General features: G+C 45.0%; 1 protein-coding gene across 3 annotated transcripts in view; it reads right to left on the bottom strand.

The window, feature by feature from the left end:
* Window positions 1-3,524: 3,524 nt before the first annotated feature.
* Window positions 3,525-22,425, bottom strand: part of nipal2 (NIPA like domain containing 2) — a 96,450-nt gene continuing 77,549 nt past the window's right edge. For 2 of the 3 annotated variants that reach the window (XM_078541104.1, XM_078541105.1), the window contains 3 exons: window positions 22,358-22,421; window positions 21,978-22,072; window positions 3,525-4,970 (listed from right to left, as the gene is read on the bottom strand). In XM_078541104.1, coding sequence (XP_078397230.1) covers window positions 4,861-4,970; window positions 21,978-22,072; window positions 22,358-22,421 — 269 coding nt within the window. In that variant the 3' untranslated portion in view covers window positions 3,525-4,860. The remainder of the gene's footprint in view (window positions 4,971-21,977; window positions 22,073-22,357; window positions 22,422-22,425) is intronic. The other variant, XM_078541106.1, reaches the window with a different exon arrangement.

Genomic DNA, 22,425 nt, shown 5'->3' with positions numbered 1-22,425 from the left:
TGGTGCCAATCAAGCGGGCTGCTTTGCCCTGGATGGTGTCAAGCTTCTTGAGTGTTGTGGGAGCTGCACTCATTGAGGCAAGTGGAGAGTATTTCATCACACTCCTGACTTGTACCTTGCAGATGGTGGACAGGCTTTGGGGAGTCAGGAGGTGAGTTACTTGCTGCAGGATTCCTAGCCTTTAACCTGCTCTTGTAGTCACAGTATTTATATGGCCAGTCCAGTTCAGTTTCTGGTCAATGGTAACTCCCAAGATGTTAATAGTGGGGGATTCAGTGATGGTAATGCCATTGAACATCAAGAGACAATGGTTGGGTTTTCTCTTGTTGGAGATGGTCATTGCCTGACACTTGTGTAGTGCGAATGTTACTATAAAAGTGTCAGTCAGGCAGACTGTTAAAGTATCAATAGCAGAGGCTTCAAACACTTCAGATCTCTTAATCTTGTGCAAATAAATGTTGAGACATTGACACAAGAGATCACAGAAAGAACAGGTGTTGCCCAGGTATAATTGCCCTGGTATAATTTGCCCAGGCATGTCATGCCCAGAAAAAGCAACACAATCCTAACCCAATCAATTACTGCCCTAACAATCTACTCTTGAATGTCAGCAAAGTGATGGAAGATGTCATCAACAGTGCTATTACGGGGCACTTAATCAGCATTAATCTGCTCACTGATGCTTAGTTTGGGTTCCACCAGGGTCACTCAGCTCCTGGCTTCTTACAGCCTTGACCTAAACATGGAGACATCCAAAGTAGCATTTGAACAAGTGTGGCATCAAGGAGCCCTAGCAAAACTGGGTTCAATGAGAGTCAGGGGAAAAACTCTCCACTGGTTGGAGTCATACCTAGCACAAAGGAAGATGGTTATTTTTGTTGAAGGTCAATCATCTCAGTCCTGGGACATCACTGCAGGAGTTCCTCAGGGTAGTGTCCTCGGCCAAACCACCTTCAGCTGCTTCATCGATGACCTTCCTTCTATCATAAGGTCAGAAGTGGGGATGTTCACTGATGATTGCATAAGGTTCAGCACTATTCGCGACTCCTCAGATACTGAAGCAATCCATGCCCAAATGCAGCAAGACCTGCACAATATTCAGGTTTGGGCTGACAAGTGGCAAGTAAATTTGCAACACACAAATGCCAGGCAATGGTCATCTCCAACAAGAGAGAATTTAACCATTGCCCCTTGGTATTCAATGGTATTACCATAGCTGAATCCCCCACAATCAACATCCTGGGGGTTACCATTAACCAGAAACTGAACTGGACAAGCTATATAAATACTGTGGCTACAAGAGCAGGTCAGAGGCTAGGAATCATGCAATGAGTAACTCACCTCCTGACTCCCCAAAGCCTGTCCACCATCTACAAGGCACAGATCAGGAGTGTGGTGGAATACTCCCCACTTGCCTGGATGAGTGCAGCTCCCACAACACTCAAGAAGATTGAGACCGTCCAGGACAAAGCAGCCGCTTGATTGGCACCACATCCACAAACATTCACTCCCCCGATCACCGACATACAGTAGCAGCAGTGTTTACCATCTACAGGATGCACTGCAGCAACTCACGAAGCTCCTTCGACAGCACCTTCCAAACCCACGACGTCTGCCACCTAGAAGGAGAAGGGCAGCAGACGCAGGGGAACACCACCACCTGGAAATTCCCCTCCAAGTCACCCACCATCCTGGCTTGAAACTATATTGCAATTCTTTCATTGTCGCTGAGTCAAAGTCCTGGAACTCCCTCCTTAGCAGCACTGTGGGTGTGCCTACAGTGTGTGGCAGCTTATCACCACCTTCTCAAGGGCTGTTAGGGATGCGCAATAAATGCCAGCCTAGCCAGTGACGCTCACATCCTATGGAATGAATATTTTTTAAAAACCTACTATAACCACTTAAAGTTGCCAATCAAGCAAAACCAACTGTTCATCTGTCAAAACAACCCCCGCTGACATAACCCTTTCATGAGTCTGGGTTATCAGCCAAGCATGCATGATGAGGACGGGTGTTAGTACTCTTTCAGTAGAATTGGTTAGCCTCATATTTACCTTGTTATAATAAGTTGTTCTTTCTGAATTGGATGGGCAAATCTGGCCCTTTGACCACTGCATAAGGTTCTGGGCACCATATTATAAAGAGGATATAGAGGCACCGGAGAGGGTGCAGAGAAGATTTACAAGGATGATACCAGAAATGTCTGGGTGTACATATCAGGAAAGGATTGACAGGCTGGGTGTCTTTCATCTTGAAAAAAGAAGGCTGAGAGGTGACCTAATAGAGGCCTTTAGAACTCTGAAAGGTTTTGGTAGAATTGATGCAGAAAGAATGTTTCCTCTTGTGGGGAAGAGCATAGCTAGAGGCCACCCAGATAAGATAGTCACCAAGAAATCCAATAGGGAATTCAGAAGAAACTTCTTTACCCAGAGAGTGGTGAGAATGTGGAACTTGCTACCTCAGGGAGTGTTTTTTAAAAATTCTTTCATGGGATGTGGGCATCATTGGCAAGGCCAGAGTTTGTTGCCCATCTCTAATTGCCCTTGAACTGAGTGGCTTGCTTGGCCATTTCAGAGGGCAGTTAAGTGTCAGCCACATCGCTGTGGGTCTGGAGTCACACGTAGGCCAGACCAGGTAAGGATGGCAAATTTCCTTCCCTGAAGGACATTAGTAAACCAGGTGGGTTTCTACAATTGATGGCAGTTTCACAGCCGCCATTACTGAGACTAGCTTTCAATTCTAGGTTTATTAATTGAATTTAAATTCCACCAGCTGCAATAGTGGGATTTGAACCTGTATCCCCATTAGCATAGGCCTTTGGGTTATTAGCCCAGTGACATTACCATGACACCATCATCTCCCTCAAAGCAAATAATATGGATGCGTTGAAGGTTTTGCTGATAGAGTGAGATGAAGAGAGGTGGGAGAAGGCTCATGTGGAGCATAAACAGTAGCATGGACCAGTTAGGCTGAAAGGCCTGTTTCTGTGCCGTACCTTCTGTGTAAATAAAAAGGAAAAGATTGAGCAATGGTTGGAAGAGGGGAGGATTGTGGAAAAGGTGAAAGGGCAAAGGAGGTAATGGGAACAAAAGGGTGCAGGGAAACATGAAGGCCAAGGGTGGAGCGTGGTTGAAGGGAATGGGTGAGGAATTGCTGATGGCCACACTATTCATGCATCTCCGGCACCCCAAGCGCAGTGTACATTTTTCCTCCAGATTCCCTTTGACTCCAGTTTTGCCAGGGCTCCTTAATGCCGCCCTCGGTCCAATACCACCATTGGCGGCTCATCTTCAGTCGTACAAAACCAGGCAAACGCCTCTAACCAAAGACAGGGAGAGATGAGGAAGACAGCAAAGAGAAACAATGAGAGTTAAGGAGAAGTAACCGAAGAGAAACAGAGACAGAGAGGCAGAAACAAGAGAAAAACAGCAACTCAGATGCATCAGGCCCAAATAAGGAAGTGACTATATCCTATGCCACCACAAAAGATCAACCAGGTTTTTGTTGAAGCTTTGAGTTAGAGATTTGTTTTCAACAGGAAACCATTTTATTCATAATGACAGCAGAAGTTTAACATTTTGAAAGAATCAAATATTAAGTAACTTCTTGAACGTAGCTAAAATAAATATTCTATCCTGTGGTTTAAAATAATAAATGACTGAACTTTGTAAATATAGTACTTAATGTTGTGGGTTCAAATCCCACTCCAGGGACTTATCCACGTAATCTAGGCTGACAGTCTAGTGCAGCACTGGGGAGGCCTATCTGCCCTCTCAGGTGGATGTAAAAGATCTCATGGTATTATATTGAAAAAGAGCCAGGAGTGCTCCCCTGTGCCCTGGCCTTCATTTATTCCCCCATTCAACACCACTAAAACCTTCCCCAGTCACATATCACATTCCTGTTGGTGGATTCTTGCTGTGCACAAATTGGCTGTCACTTGTCCTACATTACAACAGTGTTGCACTTCAAAAGCACTTCATTGGTTGGAAAGCAACTCATGGGGTCATTATGGCACAGAAGGAGGCCATTCGGCCTATCGAGTCCATGCCGGCTCCCTGTTGCGCAATCCAGTCAGCCCCATTCCCCTGCCGTACCCCTGCAAGTTCATTTCTTTCAAAGCCCGTCCAATTTCCTTTTGCAATCGTTTATAACTTCTGCTTCCACCACCCTTGTAGGCAGCAAGTTCCAGATCATCACCAATCGCTGTACAAAACGTTCTTCCTCACATAGTCCCACAATTCTTGCCCAAAACCTTAAATCTATGCCCCCCCCAATCCTTTATTATCAGCTTTAGTATGTCCTGAGATCATGAAGGACATGAAATGAGTTTATGTTCTTATTTCTTAAAATAATCTACACCTTTACCCTAGAATTGATGACATTTTTTCTGATTGATTTTCCTCTGCACTTGTATTGAATGGAACAGCTAAGCTGACCTTCTCCTTAAGGGCATTTTACACAACAAATAAAATAAATAACGGAAAGAATTTCTGTCTTGTTTCTTTGTCTAAACCTTGGAATAAGCTTGTGTCCATTTGTCAAGAGTTGAGTGCAAAAATATAGTCGAATCTTTTCAGCCCAAAATAAGTTGGCCGATATCAAAAAAGGTCGTTAAGAGTGTCCTTTTGGTACATACTTTTAAAAGCTGGCAACAATAAAGGAGAGTGTTATTTTCCAATGTAAACAGTTGTGTTGTCTGGTTGAACCACAATTGGCTCAACGATGCAGAGACATAATATTGTCAAACGAAGGATCCTAGCCCCAGCTAGAAAAAACTAAGGATATCTAATTTGATGAAGTGTTAAGGTTCAGTTAATGCTTGGCTTGGAATATTAAGTCCAATTTGTGCTTTAATGGTTATTTTGCGTCTTCACTCGGAGAGTCAGCAGTTTGTTCTCCATCGTGTACAGTCCCATAAGAATTGATGTTGCTCAGCTCGGGTTGGATTTTCTCTGTGTTTCTTTGCTCTGCCGAGAAATGGAAAAGTGTGGTTAAGTACAATTTTTTTCAATGCTTCTTCAAGCTGGAGTTAACGACAAACCCATCATATCCATGGATAATGTCGTGACTCTTCATAGAAACAGAAAGTTTACGGCACAGAAATAGGCCACTTGACCCATCGTGTCTGCGCCGGACAAAATACACGCCACCCTTTCCAGCATTTGGTCCGTATCCCTAGAGGTGACTGAACTCCAGGTGCAGATCCAGTCACCTTTTAAATGAATCACAGAATCACTGAATTTTAATGGCACAGAAGGAGGCCATTCGGTCCATTGTATCTGCACCGGCTCCCCAAATGAGCATTATGACCTAGCGTCATCACCCTGTCTTTTCCCCGTACCCCTGCACATTGTTTCTATTCAAATAATCATCTAATGGCCTCTTGAATGCCTCGATTGAACCTGCCTCCACCACACTTCCAGGCAGTGCATTCCAGACCCGAACCACTCATTGTGTGAAAATGTTTTTTCTCACATCACATTTGCTTCTTTTGCAAATCACTTTAAATCTGTGCCCTCTTGTTCCTGATCCTTTTACGAGCGGGAACAGCTTCTCCCTATCTACTCTGTCCAGCCCCCTCATGATTTTGAACATCTCTATCAAATCTCCTCCCAGCCCTCTTCTCCCCAAGGAGAACAGTCCCAACCTCTCCAATCTATCCTCATAGCTGAAGCTTCTCATCCCTGGAACCATTCTTGTAAACCTCTTCTGCATTCTCTCCAATGTGTTCACATCCTTCCTATAATATGGTGCCCAGAACTGTACACAATATTCAGCTGAGCCTAATAAGTGTCTTATATAAATTCAGCATTACTCCCTGCTCTTCTATTATATGCACCTATTAATAATGCCCAGGATATTATGCACTTTATTAACTGCTCTCTCCACCTGTACTGCCACCTTCAATGATCAACACACATATACACCCAAGTCTTTCTGCTCATGCACCCCCTTTCAAAATTTCACCCTTTATTTTATGTCGTCTGTCTATGTTTTTCCTACCAAAATGCATCATCTCACACTTCTCAGCACTGAACTTCCTCTGCCATCTATCTGCCCAATCCACCAACTTATCTATGTCCTCTTGAAATTCCACACTGTCCTCCCAAGCTTTGTATCATCTGCAAACTTTGAAATTGTCCCCTGCACAACAATATCTAGATCATTAATATATATCAGGAAAAGCAAGGGTCCCAATACCAACCCATGGAAAACTCCACTACAAACCTTCCTCCAGCCCGAAAAATATCCATTACTCTCTGCTTCCTATTTTTCAGCCAATCTTGTATCCACATTGCTACTGTCCCTTTTATTCCATGAGCAATAACTTTTCTCACAAGTCAGTTTGTGTGGCACTGTGTCAAATGCCTTCTGAAAGTCCTTGTACACCACAACAACAGCATTACCCTCATCGACCTTTTCTGTTACCTCTTCAAAAAACTCCAGCCGGTTAAACAAAATTTCCCCTTTAGAAATCCATGCTGGCTCTTCCTTATCAACCCATATTTTTCCATGTGACTGGTAACTCTATCCCAAATAATTGTTTCTAGAATCTTGCCCACCACTGAAGTTAAACTGACTGGTCTGTAATTGCTGGACTTATCCTTACAACCTTTTTTGAACAAGGGCGTAATGTTTGCAATTCTCCAGTCCTCTGGCACCAGCCCTGAGTCTAAGGAAGACTGAAAGATTATGGCCAGTGCCCCTGCAGTTTCTACTCTCACTTCCTTCAGTATACTTGGATGCATCTCATCCGGTCCTGATGCCTTGTCAACTTTAAGTACTGACAGTCTATTCAACACTTCCTCCTTAACAATTTTGAACCCTTCTAGTGACAGAGTTTCCTCGTCTGTCACCATGGCCTGGTTAGCATCTACCTCCTTGGTAAAGACAGGTGCAAAGTATTCATTTAATACCTCAGCCATGGCCCCTTCATCCATGTGTAAATTCCCTTTTAGGTCCCTAATTGGCCCTACTCCTCCTTTTACTACCCTTTTACTATTTATATGTGTCGATAGAAGACTTTGGGATTCCCCTTTATGTTGGCTGCCAGTCTTTTCTCATAATCCCTCTTCGCTTCTCTAATATGTTTTTTCACCTCCCCTCTAAACCTTCTGTATTCCTCTTGGTTCTCAATTGTATTTTCTACCTGACACCTGTCATAACTGCACTTTTTATTCTTTATTTTAATTTCGATCTCCTTTTTCATCCAGGGAGCTCTGGATTTGTTTGCCCTTTCGATGGAATATACCTTGACTGTGCCTGAATCAATTCTTTTGTTCAGCTTCAGTTTTTCCTGCCAACCTTTCGTTCCGGTCTATCCAGCCCAGTTCTGTTCTTGCCCCATGGAACTCAGCTCTTATCCAGTTAATCAATCTTACTCTGGATTGCCTATCGTCCTTTTCTATCATCATCCTAAAATGTACAATACAATGATCACAGTCTCCTAAATGTTCCCCCACTGACACTTGGTGGTCCACATTTCCAAGAACCAGGTCCAACAGTGCATCTTTTCTTGTTGGATTAGACACATGAGGGTTTCTGCCTCTATTACCCTTTCAGACAGAGAGTTCCAGGCCCCCACAACCCTCTCGGTGAAAAACCTTTTCCTCATCTCCCCTCTAATCTTTCTAACAATCACTTTAAATCTATTCCCCCTAGTCACTGACCTGTCTTATTTCCTCCTCTATTTATGATGGGGTCAAGGTTGCTGTACTGATTCCTACCATGTGGAATCTTGAGAAATGTTACTTTTTCTTTATTCATTCATGGGATGTGGGCGTCACTGGCTAGGCCAACATTTATTGCCCATCCCAATTTCCCTTGTTCAGAGGGCATTTTTAAGAGCCAACCACATTGCTGTGGGTCTGGAGTCACATGTAGGCCAGACCAGGTAAGGATGGCAGATTTCCTTCCCTAAAGGACATTAGTGAACCAGATGGGTTTTTACAACAATCGACAATGGTTTCATGGTCACCATTAGACTTTTAATTCCAGATTTTTACTGAATTCAAATTCCACTGCTTTTGCACTACTTCTGTCAGGCTTGGAATTAACAGCCTACGTCAAGTTATAACCAGTTGTGTTGTGTGCTCTCTGCCATCTGCATTGTGGTTCATGTACAGTGCACCTTTACAAATTTCTACCTCTTCAGTTCCGAAGAAGAGTCATATTGGACTCAAAACGTTACCTCTTGCTTCTCTCTCCACAGATGGTGCCAGACCCTGCTGAGCTTTTCCAGCACTCTCTGTTTTTCTTTTAGAAACACAAAGACATGTTCATCAGAAATGAAGGAATTACTTTGCGCGATGACCTACAAGTGTTATTTGAACATTTATTGGTGTTGGTTCTCCTGACTAGGAATATGTGCTGTCAGGGAACAATGGGAGAGAATGGGACTGTTTCCAGTGAAAATACTCCAAGGAAAACATTCTAATGGACCAAGTGATTGATTAAGAATGACAGTATCTCTACAAACCTATTTGAAAAATTAGTTGGATGAAATTTTGAAAGATTTAGTAAGTTAAATGAAGAGTCTTAGAAGAAAAATTGGGCTCCAGTAGCTGAAGGGTTGAATTCTGTTCCCCAGAGAGCAGTGGAAGTTGGGTCATTGAATTTATTCAAGGCAGAGTTAGACAGATTTTTGATAGACAAAGGTTATGGGGCAGACAGGAAAGTGGAATTGAGGCCACTACCAGATCAGCCGTGATCTTATTGAATGGCAGGCTTAATTAATGAAGGGCTGAATGGCCTACCTACTCCTGCTCCTAAACCTTACCTTCCTAGGTGGAGTGGAATTATGTGATGTTAGAGGTGAATTAGGCAGTCTTTATGTTGGAGAGGATAAGAGATTGGAAATTCAAATTTAAAAAGGTTTTATGTTGAAATTATGTGATGTATGTTAGTTATTACGGTTGTTGTATAGGTATAATATGATCAGGCGTCACTGCAAGTCTCTCTGATCAGTTTGTCTTGCAGTTGGCTCCCAGGTTAGTTACCCTGTTTTGCCCTCCTCATGTCCAAGTTTGTATGCCTTGAGGGGTTTGGCACATTTCCTTCTTGGGAATCTCAATTTCCAGGCTGTTTTGAAGATTGTGAAGGGCACAGTAGGACATGACAATTCACAAAATAACATACGAACATACAAATTAGGAACAGGAGTAGGCCATTCAGCCCTTCGAGCCTGCTCCGCCATTCAATAAGTTCATGCTCCAGGTGACAGATGGCCCCTAAAGCAAAGAAGATGGCAGCCCCCAAATTTAATGGCTCCTTTCTGAGGCGCCTACTGGATGCACACAATGATGTCCTCTACCCTTGCTCTGGCACACAGGAGAGTCACCAATCCGGCCTGGGAGGTGGTGGCAGAGGCACTCAGCACCACCGGAGCACAGAGGAGGTCAACCATTCAGTGCAGGAAGAGCATGAATGATCTCATCCGTTCCGCCAGGGTAAGTCAACCACTTCATCACTCTCAACTCACACACTCCCAAACCCATCACACATCCAGAGGGATCTCACACCTCAAAGGACAACACCACTAACTCTCACACACACCCTCACATCTCCATCAGGCTCATACCCTTTGGAGCTCTCGTCCTCATCCTGTCCATGGCTCCACTCACCACACAAACATTCCCCTCAGTGCCATGTGCCCTGCTCACACTCTCCCCATCTGTTTTCACGCAGGAGAAGCTGACTCACATCAGCAGGGAGAGGTCCCAGCCACATTAGGTCCCTCACTCACTTTGAGGATTGTGCCATCACACTGACTGGTGAGGACGTGGACAGTGCCTGCGGTGACGGTGAGGTCAGCAGCAAACACCCACATGAGGATCCTGCACCACCTCATCGCACTCTCAAAGCAACTGTGAGTGTCTCTCTCTCTCCTGCGTTTGGATCTGCTGTCATGCATTAATTATCTCTACTTTGATTCACAGGGAGCTCTGCCAAGCGATTGATCCCCTCAGCCAGCCAGCCATTCCTCAGCTCCATCCACATCCTCAGCAGCTAAGGGCAAACCTCCTCCATTGAAGAGCTGGAAATAAGCAGCCTGGAAGACCCGTCACAGCGCCTACCCACACCCTCCACCAGCGCAGAGACACACACCTCGGTGGGACCTCGATCTAGAGCAGGCTCGGGTTCACAATCTGGTGGTCACCGCACGGACACGTGTCCGCAGCAGGAGGAGGCAGGTTCAGCTGAGCACCCCGGCACTCGGAGGACAGCTGGGGAAGGGGTATCTGTGAGGTCCAAGTCAGGTGATGAGCTTCTGGATTCAGCCTTCTGACTCACCCTGGAGAGTCAGCAGAAGGTGGGGGAACATCACACAGAGCTGGTGGAAGCCCTCAACAGAGTGGCATTTGAGTTAGAGGAGTACGCCTGCCCGCTCTCTCATAAAGTGGTGCCCACATGTGAGCGTATGGAGGTCTCCATGGGAAGGATGGTGGACGCCATGGAGACACCTGGTCCAGTAGAACATGGAGATGTGTGCAGACCTGCTCTCCATCGCGGGAGCCATGGGTGAGTTCCTGCAGTGGCAACACAAGAGGGAAACGGGGCACCTCGACATCCCTCCAGGTGCTCCTTCCCCTCAAGGAGCCTCCCACATACGCAGAGCCTTCATCCATCTCACTCATCTCACTGTCCTGAGCATTTTCAATGCTGCCTGCTGGGGTTCACTTTCAGTTGTCCATCTGAGCCGACCTGCATCGCCGCCCACCCACTGATCCCACTCCCATACAGCACCTGTCCCCGTCCAACACCAGGTTCCGCCCACTTTCGATTTCGACAACGATGGTCATAGTAAGATTTCTTGCTCAATTCCCTTGTCCTTTTCCCTCTCTCAGTCACCCATGTCCTTTCTCCCATCACTGTTGACCCCTCTGGCATCACCTTCCACCTCCCCATTGTCACCTACCAACCCAAACCCTTTACTTTCCAGGATGTCCAGGTGAACATGCACATTCCCTACCTCCCTAAGAATCCCACCCCTATCCACATTGAACTCCCTGACCTCCTCCTTCCTGCCCCCCCCAGGTTCATGTCTGCCTCCGAATCCCCAGCAACCACTCTCGCCATCCCTTCTACCGCTATCAATGCACCCTCACCCTTCCAGCTCCCTCTCATACTGACCATTCCCTCCTACCACGTCCACCCACAGTTTGCTCTCCAGGAGACAGTCATCAACTCCACGGACTCTTGCACTACATTCTCCATCTCTTACTCCCTCCTCCACCCTTACTCCCTCCTCCCCACAGGCACCTTCCTACCCTGGACTCGTTCCCCCTCTGAACCCCATCCTCCCCGCACATATCTTCCTCCCTCTGGACTCCTTCCCCTCTCCAAACTCCTTCCCCCTTTCAAAGTCCTTCTCATCTCCAAACACCTTCCTCCCCCTGGACACTTCCTCTCCCCGGACACCTTTCCCCCTCCAAGCTTCCTCCTTCCCCCAGACTCCTTCTCCCCTCTGAACTCCTTCCCCCTTCCAAATTCCTTCCCTTACACATTCCTCCTCCCTTACAGCTACCTCCCCACTTACTGCATTAACCCTGCTACACCCTCCTCTCCTTGTACTCCCTCCAGCCCCTCCCCTCTGACACCTTTGTTCCCCCTTTCCAGCTTCATCACCCCGACACCTTCATCTCCCCCTCCCAACTTCACCCCTACAACATCTTCATTACCCCCCTAACCAACCTCACCCCCTGCACCTTTGTTCCCCCACCCAACCCCACTCGCCCGACACCTTCATTCCCCCACCCCTCTCATCCTCACCCCCCACCTCCTGAGTACACCTTCCTCTCCAGCTCACAGCTGGACCTTCCCCTCCACTCCCGCCGATCATTCATAGCCACCCATGGCCAAAACAACGAAGTTCCGAAGCAGACCTGAGATATCAACGGAGACCTCCCACCTTCCGGGAGCTGCTTGGTGGTGGAGCCATGTCCACCAGAATCCACCCAGCATGTGATGCACGTGTTGTCCCAGGGTCCGGTAGCTGTGGTGCTCCAGCACCTTCTGCTCCTTGGGTGTCCTCAACCTGAGCAAAGCGCTAACGATAAGTCCCAACTTCCGCACGTCACACTTGTTCAGATGTGACCTGGGACAGCGTAACAGTAAATCTGCATAGGGGATGATTCAGGTTGGGCCTTATTTGCATCACATTAGTGGGATCTAAAGGGGTTCACGCAGGCCTCCATTGTGATTGGCGTTCTGCCATGGCCAACACCATCAGAAGATCTCACTGTGCTTTCATGCTGGCGTGAAACCAATTTTTGACTTTCTCGCCATATTGTTCAAGTATCTCACCAGCCACTTCTTTTAAGACCCTAGGATGAAGTCCATCAGGACCTGGGAACTTGCTGGCCCAAAGCTCCAACAATCTGCTCAGTACCCTTCCTTGGTGATTATAATTTTCTTGAGTTCCTCCCTCCCTTCCATTTCCTGATTTACAGCTAATTCTTGAATGTTCTTTGTATCTCTATATTGTAGACTGATACAAAATACCTTTCAAATCATCTGCCATCTCTTTATTGTCCATTATTAATTCCCCAGACTCACAATCTATAGGACCAATGCTCACTTTGTTAATGATGCTCTTATTTAAATATTGATAGAAAATCTTAGTATCTGCTTTTATATTTCTAGCTATCTTTCTCTCGTACTGCAATTTTTCCTTCCTTATTAATCTTTTTGTCATTCTCTGCAGTTTGTTATATTCTGTCCTGTCTTCTGATCTGCCAGCCATCCTTGCGCAAGTTTAAGTTCTTTCTTTAAGTTTGATACCATTTTAACTTTTTTAGTTAATCACAGATGGTGGGTCCTTCCCTTGGAATTTTCTTACTTGTTGGAATGTATCTATTCTGAAAAATCCCCTTAAATGTCTGCCATTGCATCTCTAATGATCTATCTCTTAACATAATTTGCCAGTCCACTTTAGCTAACTTTCATGCCCTCATAATTGCTCTTATTTAAGCTTAAAATACTAGTCTTGGACCCACTCTTCTCTCCCTCAAACTGAATGCACAATTCAATCATGTTATGATTGCTGCCACCTAGGGGCACCTTCACTATGAGGTCATCAATCAATAATATCTTCTTGCACATTAGGAGCATAATAAAGATAGTCTCAAGTCTATTTTAGGCATTTAATTCTTACTTTAGCATGGTAAGGCTTGTTCAAATTGTATTCAAGTGCAGATATGAGCCTCAATGTTCCATTTCTTCTATTCACCAGTGGTCCTTCTCAATCATCTTAGAAGCCATAGCAGTCCCTAATCTCCCAAAGTCCTGACCTTGTTTCTAACAGATTGCATGAAGACTGCACTGCCAAAAGATGAATAAATCATAAACTCCCTTCATGCTGGTCATGATTATGCAGAGAACTATCCTTGTAATCATGTTTTCCCATTATTCATTCATGGGATGTGAGCATTGCTGACAAGGTCAACATTTATTGCCGATCCCTAATTGCCCTTGAGAAGGTGGTGATAAGCCGAAGTCGGTGCAGGCACAATGGGCCGAGCGGCCTCCTTCTGCACGGTAATAATTATGTAATTCCGTGAAGTCCATGTGGTGTAGGTGCACCAACAGCGCTGTTAGGAAGGGAGTTCCAGGATTTTGACCCAGCTACATTGAAGGAGCGACGATATCAAGTCAGGATGGTGTGTGGCTTGGAGGAGAACTTGCAGGTTGGCGCATTCCTATGTTTCTGCTGACCCTGTCCTTCTAGGTGGTAGAGCTCGTAGGTTTGGAAGGTGCTGTTGAAGGAGCCTTGATGAGTGGCTGCAGTGCTTCCTGTAGATGGTACACACTGCAGACATGATGCGCTGATGGTGCGCAGTGAGTAGATGTACAAGGCGACCATTAAGGGGCTAAAATTCCTTTCAGTTCCCATAGTAAACTGATAACAAGGACCTGTATGAGAACCTGACAGCTACCTAAAGCTCCATGTACTCATAGAAACCCATCAAACATGGGCAAGGAAACTTCCTGCTGATTACCACATACCCTACCTCACCCCCCACCCCTCAGCTGATGTATCAGTGTCGCTCCATGTTGAACACCATTTGGAGGAAGCACTGAGGGTGGCAAGGGCACAGAATGTACTCTGGGTGGAGGACTTCAATGTCCATCACTAAGAGTGGCTCGGTATTGCCACTACTGACCGAGCTGGCTGAGTTCTAAAGTACATAGCTGCTAGTCTGGGGCTGCAGCAGATGGTGAGAGAACCAACAAGAGGGAAAAACATACTTGACCTCATCCTCACCAACCTGCCTGCTGCAGATGCATCTGTACATGACAGTATCGATAGGAGTGACCACCGCACAGTCATTGTGGGGACAAAGTCCTGCCTTCACATTGAGGATACCCTCGATCAAGTTGTGTGGCACTACCACCATGCTAAATGGGATAGCATTCGAACAGATCTAGCAACTCAAAACTGGGCATTCATGAGGTGCTGTGGGCCATCAACAGCAGCAGAATTGTACTCGAACACAATCTGTAACCTCATGGCCCAGCATATCCCCCACTCTACCATTACCATCAAGCCAGGGGATCAGCCCTGGTTCAATGAAGAGTGCAGAAGGGCATGCCAAGTGCAGCACCAGGCATACCTAAAAATGAGGTGTCATCCTAGTGAAGCAATAACACAGGACTACTTGCATGCCAAACAGCATAAGCAGCAAGTGATAGACCAGAGCTAAGCGATCCCACAACCAATGGATCAGATCTAAGCTCTGCAGTCCTGCCATATCCAGTCATGAATGGTGGTGGACAATTAAACAACTCACTGGAGGAGGCTCCATAAATATCCCCATCCTCAATGATGGGGGGAGCCCAATGCATAGGCGCAGAAGATAAGGCTGAAGCATTTGCCACAATCTTCAGCCAGAAGTGCCAAGTGGATGATCCAACTTGGCCTCCTCCGGAGGTCCCCAGCATCACAGGTGCCAGTCTTCAGCCAATTCGACTCATTCCATGTGATATCAAGAAACGGCTGAAGGCAATATAGCTGAAGGCAGGATAGTGCAAATGCTATGGGCCCTGACAATATTTGAAGACTTGTGCTCCAGAACATTCCACATCCCTAGCCAAACTGTTCCAATACAGCTACAACATTGGCATTTACCCTTTTTTTCATTCATTCACAGGATGTGGGCTTCACTGACCAGGTCAGCATTTATTGACCATCCCTAGTTGCCCTTGAGAAGGTGGAGGTGAGCTGCCTTCTTGAACCGCTGCAGTCCATGTGGTGTAGGTTCTGAGCATCTAAGAGTCAACCACATTGCTGTGGATTTGGTGTCACATGTAGGCCAGGTCAGGTAAGGACAGCAGATTTCCTTCCCTAAAGGACATTAGTGAACCAGATGAGTTTTTACGACAATTGACAATGGTTTCATGGTCATCATTAGACTTTCCATTCCAGATTTTTAATGAATTCAAATTTCACCATCTGCCGCTGTGGGATTTGAACCCAGGTCCCCAGGACCTCTGCCCTGGGTCTCTGGATTCCTAGTCCAGTGATAATACCAACATGCCACTGCCTACCCCGGCAATGGGGAAAATTGCCCAGGTATGTCCTGCATATAAAAAACAGGGCAAATCCAACCCAGGCAATTACTGCCCATCAGTCTACTCTCGGTCATCAATAAAGCGATGGAAGGGGTCTTCAACAATGCTATCAAGCGGCACTTGCTGATCAATAACCTGCTCACTGATGCTCAGTTTGGGTTCCACCAGTGTCACTCAGCTTCTACCTCATTACAGCCTTGGTTCAAACATGGACAAAAGAGCTGAACTCCAGAGGTGAGGTGAGAGTGACTGCCCTTGACATCAAGGACGCATTTGACTGAATGTGGCATCAAGGAGCCCTAGCAAAACTGGAGTCAATAGGATTTGGAGGGAGAAGATGGTTGTGATTGTTGGAGGTCGATCATCTCAGTTTCGGGACATCACTGCAGGAGTTCCTCAGGGTAGTGTCCTCGGCCCAAACATCTTCACTGCTTCATCAATGATCTTCCTTCCATAATAAGGTCAGAGTGGGGATGTTCGTTGATGATTCCACAATGTTCAGCATCATTCGTGACTCCTCAGATACTGAAGCAGTCCATGTCCAAATACAGCAAGACCTGGACAATATCCAGGTTGGAGCTGTTAAGTGGCAAGTAACATTCACACTACACGAGTGCCAGGCAATGAGCATATCCAACAAGAGAAAATCTAACCTTGATATTCAATGGCATTGCTATCACTGAATCCCCCGCTATCAACATCCTGGGGGTTACCACTGACCGGAAACTGAACTGGACTAGCCATATAAATACTGTGGCTGCAACAGCAGGTCAGAGGCTAGGAATCCTGCGGTGAGTAACTCACCTCCTGATTACCCAAAGCCTGTACTATGTGTACCATGTGTTCAAAGTATTTTTGTATGGTAGTAAAGATGAAAAAGCCATTAAATTCAAAATTAAAATATATTTTAAACTATGACTGTGTCAAAAATGCATTGCAGAACCCCGACATGTGGTGAAAGAGTAGATTCCTTCAGCAATGATGGGCATTGCAAATTTATTTGTAATACACCAAATATATCAGTGAATTGTGTTGCAATTGCAATATTGTATGAGATTGTCATGTTTTAGATCATCTCTTTAATTTAAGGTAAAATGGAGGAGTGAAGAGGAACATGTGTTATGAATTCTGCCTTACTAGCCTGTGTTGCAAGCTTACAAGCTTTGTTACCATGGAGACCGGGGGCCCAGGTGGGACTTGCTGAGAGCAAGGTGCAAAATGTTCAGAAGAAATCAGAGACCCAGAGCTGTCAACTAAGCAATGTTTTCCCTGGGTTGCAGCTGCATCAACAGCCTAATGGAGGCTTGGCTGAGATTCCAGAAATCCATTACACTGTTGAAACAGTTGCACCCCAGTTAGCTGAGAGCTTGGAAATCCATTAGACTGCTAAAACAGCCGCACCCCAGGGAAAGCATCACTTGATTTACATCTCTGGCTCTCTGATCTCTTCTGTCAATTGCACAATGTTTCTTTACACAAGATAAGGAGGTTTCGACTGCTTGCAGTTTCTGCCATTGATGCTTTAAATGGTCTGGATGATTGACAATTTTATGGGCCTGTAGTAAAAAGGAGCTTTTTTTAAGAGTTATTAATGAATGACTATTTTTTAAAAATTATTTTTAATCCTCCCTATTGTGACTATAGGGCTCATTGCCTCTACACAGTATGAATGGGTTTAGAAGCATTATAGCTTGACATGGAGTGGGGAATGAGTTTAGAAGGATGAGAGGAGATCTAATTGAGGTATATAAGATGCTAAAGGGGATAGACAAAGTAGACGTGGAGCGGATGTTTCCCCTTCTGGGGCATTCTAGAACGAAAGGCCATAATTTTAGGCTAAGGGGTGGTAAATTTAAATCAGAGATGAGGAGGAATTACTTTTCTCAAAGGGTCGTGAATCTATGGAATTCACTACCTCAGAGTGCAGTGGATGCCGGGACGCTGATTAAATTTGAGGAGGAGATAGACAGATTTTTAATTAGTAACAGGTTGAAAGGTTATGGGGAGAGGGCAGGAAATTGGAGTTGAGGCCGGAATGAGATCAGCCATGATCGTATTGAATGGTGGGGCAGGCTCGAGGGGCTGAATTGTCTACTCCTGCTCCTAGTTCTTATGTTCTAATGAGGGAGCAGAGGGTTTGGTGAGGGACATATCTTGGCATGGGGGCATGAAGGACATGTGGGGTGGGTGGGGGGTATAAGGTGGCATAGATAGGGCATGGAGTGTGTGTGTGGAGGGTGTTTGGGTATGAGGGGTGAGGACTAGAGGGCCTTTTATCATTATAACTGGGACAGAGTCCCTCGGTAGGCAAGCCTTTTAAAAAGCCCGACTGAGCACCTGGCAGCCGCTGTGGCTGCCTCCAAACTTTTTCCTGGGTCAGCAGGTACTACTGTGAAGGGAAGGGAAGAGAAGAGAAGAGAAGAGAAGAGAAGAGAAGAGAAGAGAAGAGAAGAGAAGAGAAGAGAAGAGAAGGGAGGGGAGACGAGGGGAGACGAGAGGAGACGAGAGGAGAGAAAAGAAGAGAAGAGACAAAGGCTTCTGTTGGTGTGGTCAGCTGAGAGGAGAAGACTGCTGGTCCTGGTCCTGTGTGAGCTACCAGATGGAGCATGGGAGGAAGGACCGTCTCTGGTCAAAGGGACACATCCTGTGGTGATCTAAAGATTTTCCCAGGAATAACCAGAGTCAGCCTCACTGCTGAAAGTCAGTTCTGGAATTCTCGGGAGACTGAGGGAGAGGATCTTTGCTGGTCGCTGGATATTATGACTCAGTGAAACAGGGAGATGTGAACCCATTGGAAGCTGGGAGTGACCATTCCCTGTAAAGACTGCAATCCTGTGGAGAGCATGTTGTAAAGTATAAATATACAGTGTGGGGTTATCAGTCATGTTAAGACATTAATAAGTGTTATCTTTTCTGTAGTTTAGAGTATTAGTTGCCTGCTAAGTAATATTTAGTTGACGTTGCTTTTAGTTTATTGTAGTAAACATCTTAAAACTTGAAACCCTGTTGTGCAATCCCTTGAAGTTAGTCACTGGGAATTCAAATCTTATCTAAAGTTGTCGGTCGCTACGGGGATCGGAATAATTGAGTTGATTTTACATCTTTGCCTTAAAAAACCTTTCCTTTTTGTTTCTCTGAGGTTATATTGGTGCCAATTAGTGAAAGATGATGTGGTTTGCAGATTGCACAATGTCCGAAAGGGATCAAACTGCGTAAGTCTCATTCCTCCACTGGCTTTATCTGTTGATATTAAGGGCTCACATTAAGGAGCCACTACAATTGCCAAATGGCAATAAAATATGAAGGGTCCTCCTCATCCTTACTAATGCTTCCTTACTCATGACTAAAAATAGATGTGGTTTCAATAGGGAACACCACCTAAACGCACCTGAAAGTAATACCAATTATCTGTTGCTTGCAAGTTAGGAAAACCAATCTTTCCATCGAAATAGCATTAAGGGGAAGAATATTACAACTTAAAAGTTTTCTAACTAAGAACTAACTAAGATCTCCCTTGGGAGATAACATTCTAAGACCCAATAAATCTCTGCCTATATAACTCAGTAAACAATGAGGCATCACTCTGTGTTATGGTGCATGTGTTATGAATTATCTGAACCATTTTGACTTCAGTCCAGTCTTAGATCACGTTGGTCTCACATTTAACTGATAAATATTCCATGGAGTTTGCAATTGATAGATTATCAAAGATGCGGGGCACAGAATCAGATCAAATTGAAGTGACATAAATGAAAGACAATATGGGAGTGGGACTGTATCCTTTTACTGTAAGCTTTGTATTATCCAGCACTCCACCAGCTGGAATTCTTTCCTAACTGGAATTTCTGATATTCCCCGAATGTGAATCATCACTTTACCAACTGGAAGCCATTCAGAAGTTATCTGGAACCCAAAGGTTTCCCAGGTCTCCTTGGTGTAGCTAGACAAGCTTCCAGTAGAGGCATTGGTAGTCCTTCTTCTTCGTAACCACCATTATAGTTTTTATTTTTGCTATTGTGTGAATTATAAAACCCATCCTGCCATTATGGCATCCAATAAACTAGAGAAAAGCCTGAGGGGAGGAGTGACGAAAAGAGTTGTGTTGACACTAAAGCAAAAATTGACATCCGTAGACATACTGAAAAGGATAAGAATTGGACGGTTTTGATGAAAGAATATAATGTTGGCTCATCCAGAATATACATCAGGGAGCAAAAAGAACAATTGCTGAAGTTTGTCACTAGTTCCAAATCAAATAAAGCTGTTTAAGTATGTCATACCCTAAAGGAATATGGAATACTTCCCTATATTAGGCATAGAATATAAGAGCAGTGAGGTTATGCTGGAACTATATGAAACACTAGTTAGGTCACAACTTGAGTACTGAGTGCAGTTCTGGTCACCTCATTACAGAAAGGGTATAATTGCATTGGAGAGGGTACAGAGGGGATTTGCGAAGACCAGGAAATTGCAGCTGTGAGGAAAGATTGGGTAGGCTGGAGTTGTTCTCCTTGGAGCAGAGGAGGCTGAGGGGAGGTTTGATTGAGGTGTACAAGGTTGTGAGGGGCCTAGATAGGGGGAGTGCCTATTTCCCCTGTTATGGACCAAGTGCTGGAAAATGGGATTAGGCTGGTTGAGGGGGGGGGGCTTGTTCTTTGGTCAGCACAGCCACGATGGACAGAGTGGCCTGCTTCTGTGCCTTCATTTTTTTCTAACGTCTCTAAATATCTGAAAGGGAGGAATGTGCAGGGATGTGCGGAGAGTGCAGGGGAGCGGTAGCGCGTGAATTGCTCTTTCAGGGACACAATGGGCCGAATGGCCTCCTTCTGTGCTCTCGCAATTCTATGGTTCTATGTCCCTTAGTTAGAGCAGCTAGGCAGTGTTTTATACAAATGGTTTCCTTTGAAACTTGTTACTCTGCACAAGAGGTTCTGCACATTCTGCACTCTGCTGTGCTGCATAACAGGCAGAAGGCAGATAGGCAAACTGATATCAGGGGTTTATTCAAGAGCTTGACTAGGATCCAATCTCCTAAGCCTTCTACATCTTTAGGGGTAGTTATAAAAGATACTGAAGATTAGTTCTTATTTTATTTTATGTTATAATGTGAAGGCTCAGAGGATAAAGAGTACTGTGCTTCCTGAGTACCTGTATACATATTAAATTTATATTTTATTTTATGTTTTAATGTACTGTTGAGGATTAGAAGTAAAAAGAATGCTGTTCTGTATTCAGCACGTGCATATTATTTTATACTTTCCTCTTTGAAAGTTTACGCTAAAAGTATTGCACTGTATTCCATCGGTAAATGTAACTCTCTGTTAACCAGCATTATTGATTAACCAGCACCACCTGTTCCCGGAGCATGCCAGATAATAAAAGTTTTACTGTAGTATGACAGGATTTATGATGTAAAGATGAAACTAGAAATAACGTTCAATTTTTGGCAGTTTATCTACCTGATCCTCTGATAGGGTCAATCGGAAAAACGCTGGTTTATTGCTAAAATCTGGAGATGGCCTCCAAAAGTGTTACCTCACAGGACTACAGTAACAGATCCATAGAACCATAGAAAAGTTACAGCACAGAAGGAGGCCATTCGGCCCATCTTGTCCATGCCAGCCCGAGGACACCCAGGTGCCCTTTCTAATCCCACCTTCCTGCACCCGGCCCATAGCCCTGCAGCTTACGGCACTTTAGGTGCAGATCCAGGTACTTTTTAAAAGAGTTTAAAGTTTCTGCCTCTACCACTAACTTGGGCAGCGAATTCCAGACACCCACTACCCTCTGCTTAAAAAAGTTCTTCCTCATGTCCCCCCTACACCTTCTGCCACTTATCTTGAATCTATGTCCCCTGGTTCTAGAATTCTCCACCAAGGGAAACAATTTTATCCTGTCCACTCTATCTATTCCCCTCATAATTTTGTACACCTCATGTACGAGGATCGTGAGATCCTTCGGGCATCTCCAACCACAAGTTCGTAGTGAAGCAAAACTGACAGTAGTGTTTGCGAGACACGACTGTGGGATCGCCAGTGTTTCTGCCTTTGTTTATTCTTTCATGGGATGTGGGCGTCGCTGGCTAGGCCAGCATTTATTGCCCATCCCTAATTGCCCTTGAGAAGGTGGCGGTGAGCTGCCTTCTTGAAGCGCTGCAGTCCATGTGGTGTAAGGACGCATAGCCAGGAACCGCCTGTACTTGTAGTCAACTTCATTGTTTCAGCTCTCCAATCTAAACAAAAGCCACTAAAATGTAGTTTTGTTTGACTTTTTGCCACATTTCTGAACCCTATAGGCTGTGTTGTATTTAATCGCTGCCAGCTTTTTTTTTTGTTTCTTCGCCTATGTTTTGTAAAATGACCAGGACTGACAAATATAATAACCACATAAAAAGTCCATACTTGGAATGGTGCCCAAGTCAATATATGGGATTTCAGATGTCTGCTTTTCTCTGTTTCTGGCTATCAGGAATACTCCAAGGAATGACAGCATACACCTAGGAATATTGAAACAAGACATTACTGAACCACTGAAGACAAAACATGCACTCCAACAGTACAATATTGTCCTTTTACACTGTACAACTTGTGCAAAGCGGTCTTAACTTGCAAAACATTGTTCGTGCATGAAATCACTTCTTAGGATTTACTGTGCGAAAAAGCAATTTGGTAAAACACACGCTAAGATTTAAGCAGCCATGGGACAAAGGCATAAATCCTGACCAAGGGAAATGGGAAGCAATGAGGGACTTTGTTTACTACTGGCCGATTTAATCACTTACCCGAATAAGAACATAAATATATTAAGTATAGCAGCACCATGGAACTCCTGATAAAATATCACCCCTGC

The sequence above is a fragment of the Cetorhinus maximus genome, chromosome 4 (genome assembly GCF_964194155.1).
Source record: "Cetorhinus maximus chromosome 4, sCetMax3.hap1.1, whole genome shotgun sequence".
Taxonomy (NCBI): Eukaryota; Metazoa; Chordata; class Chondrichthyes; order Lamniformes; family Cetorhinidae; genus Cetorhinus; species Cetorhinus maximus.
The sequence above is the reverse complement of the archived record's forward strand: the minus strand, read 5'-3'. Positions and strand labels throughout refer to the sequence as shown.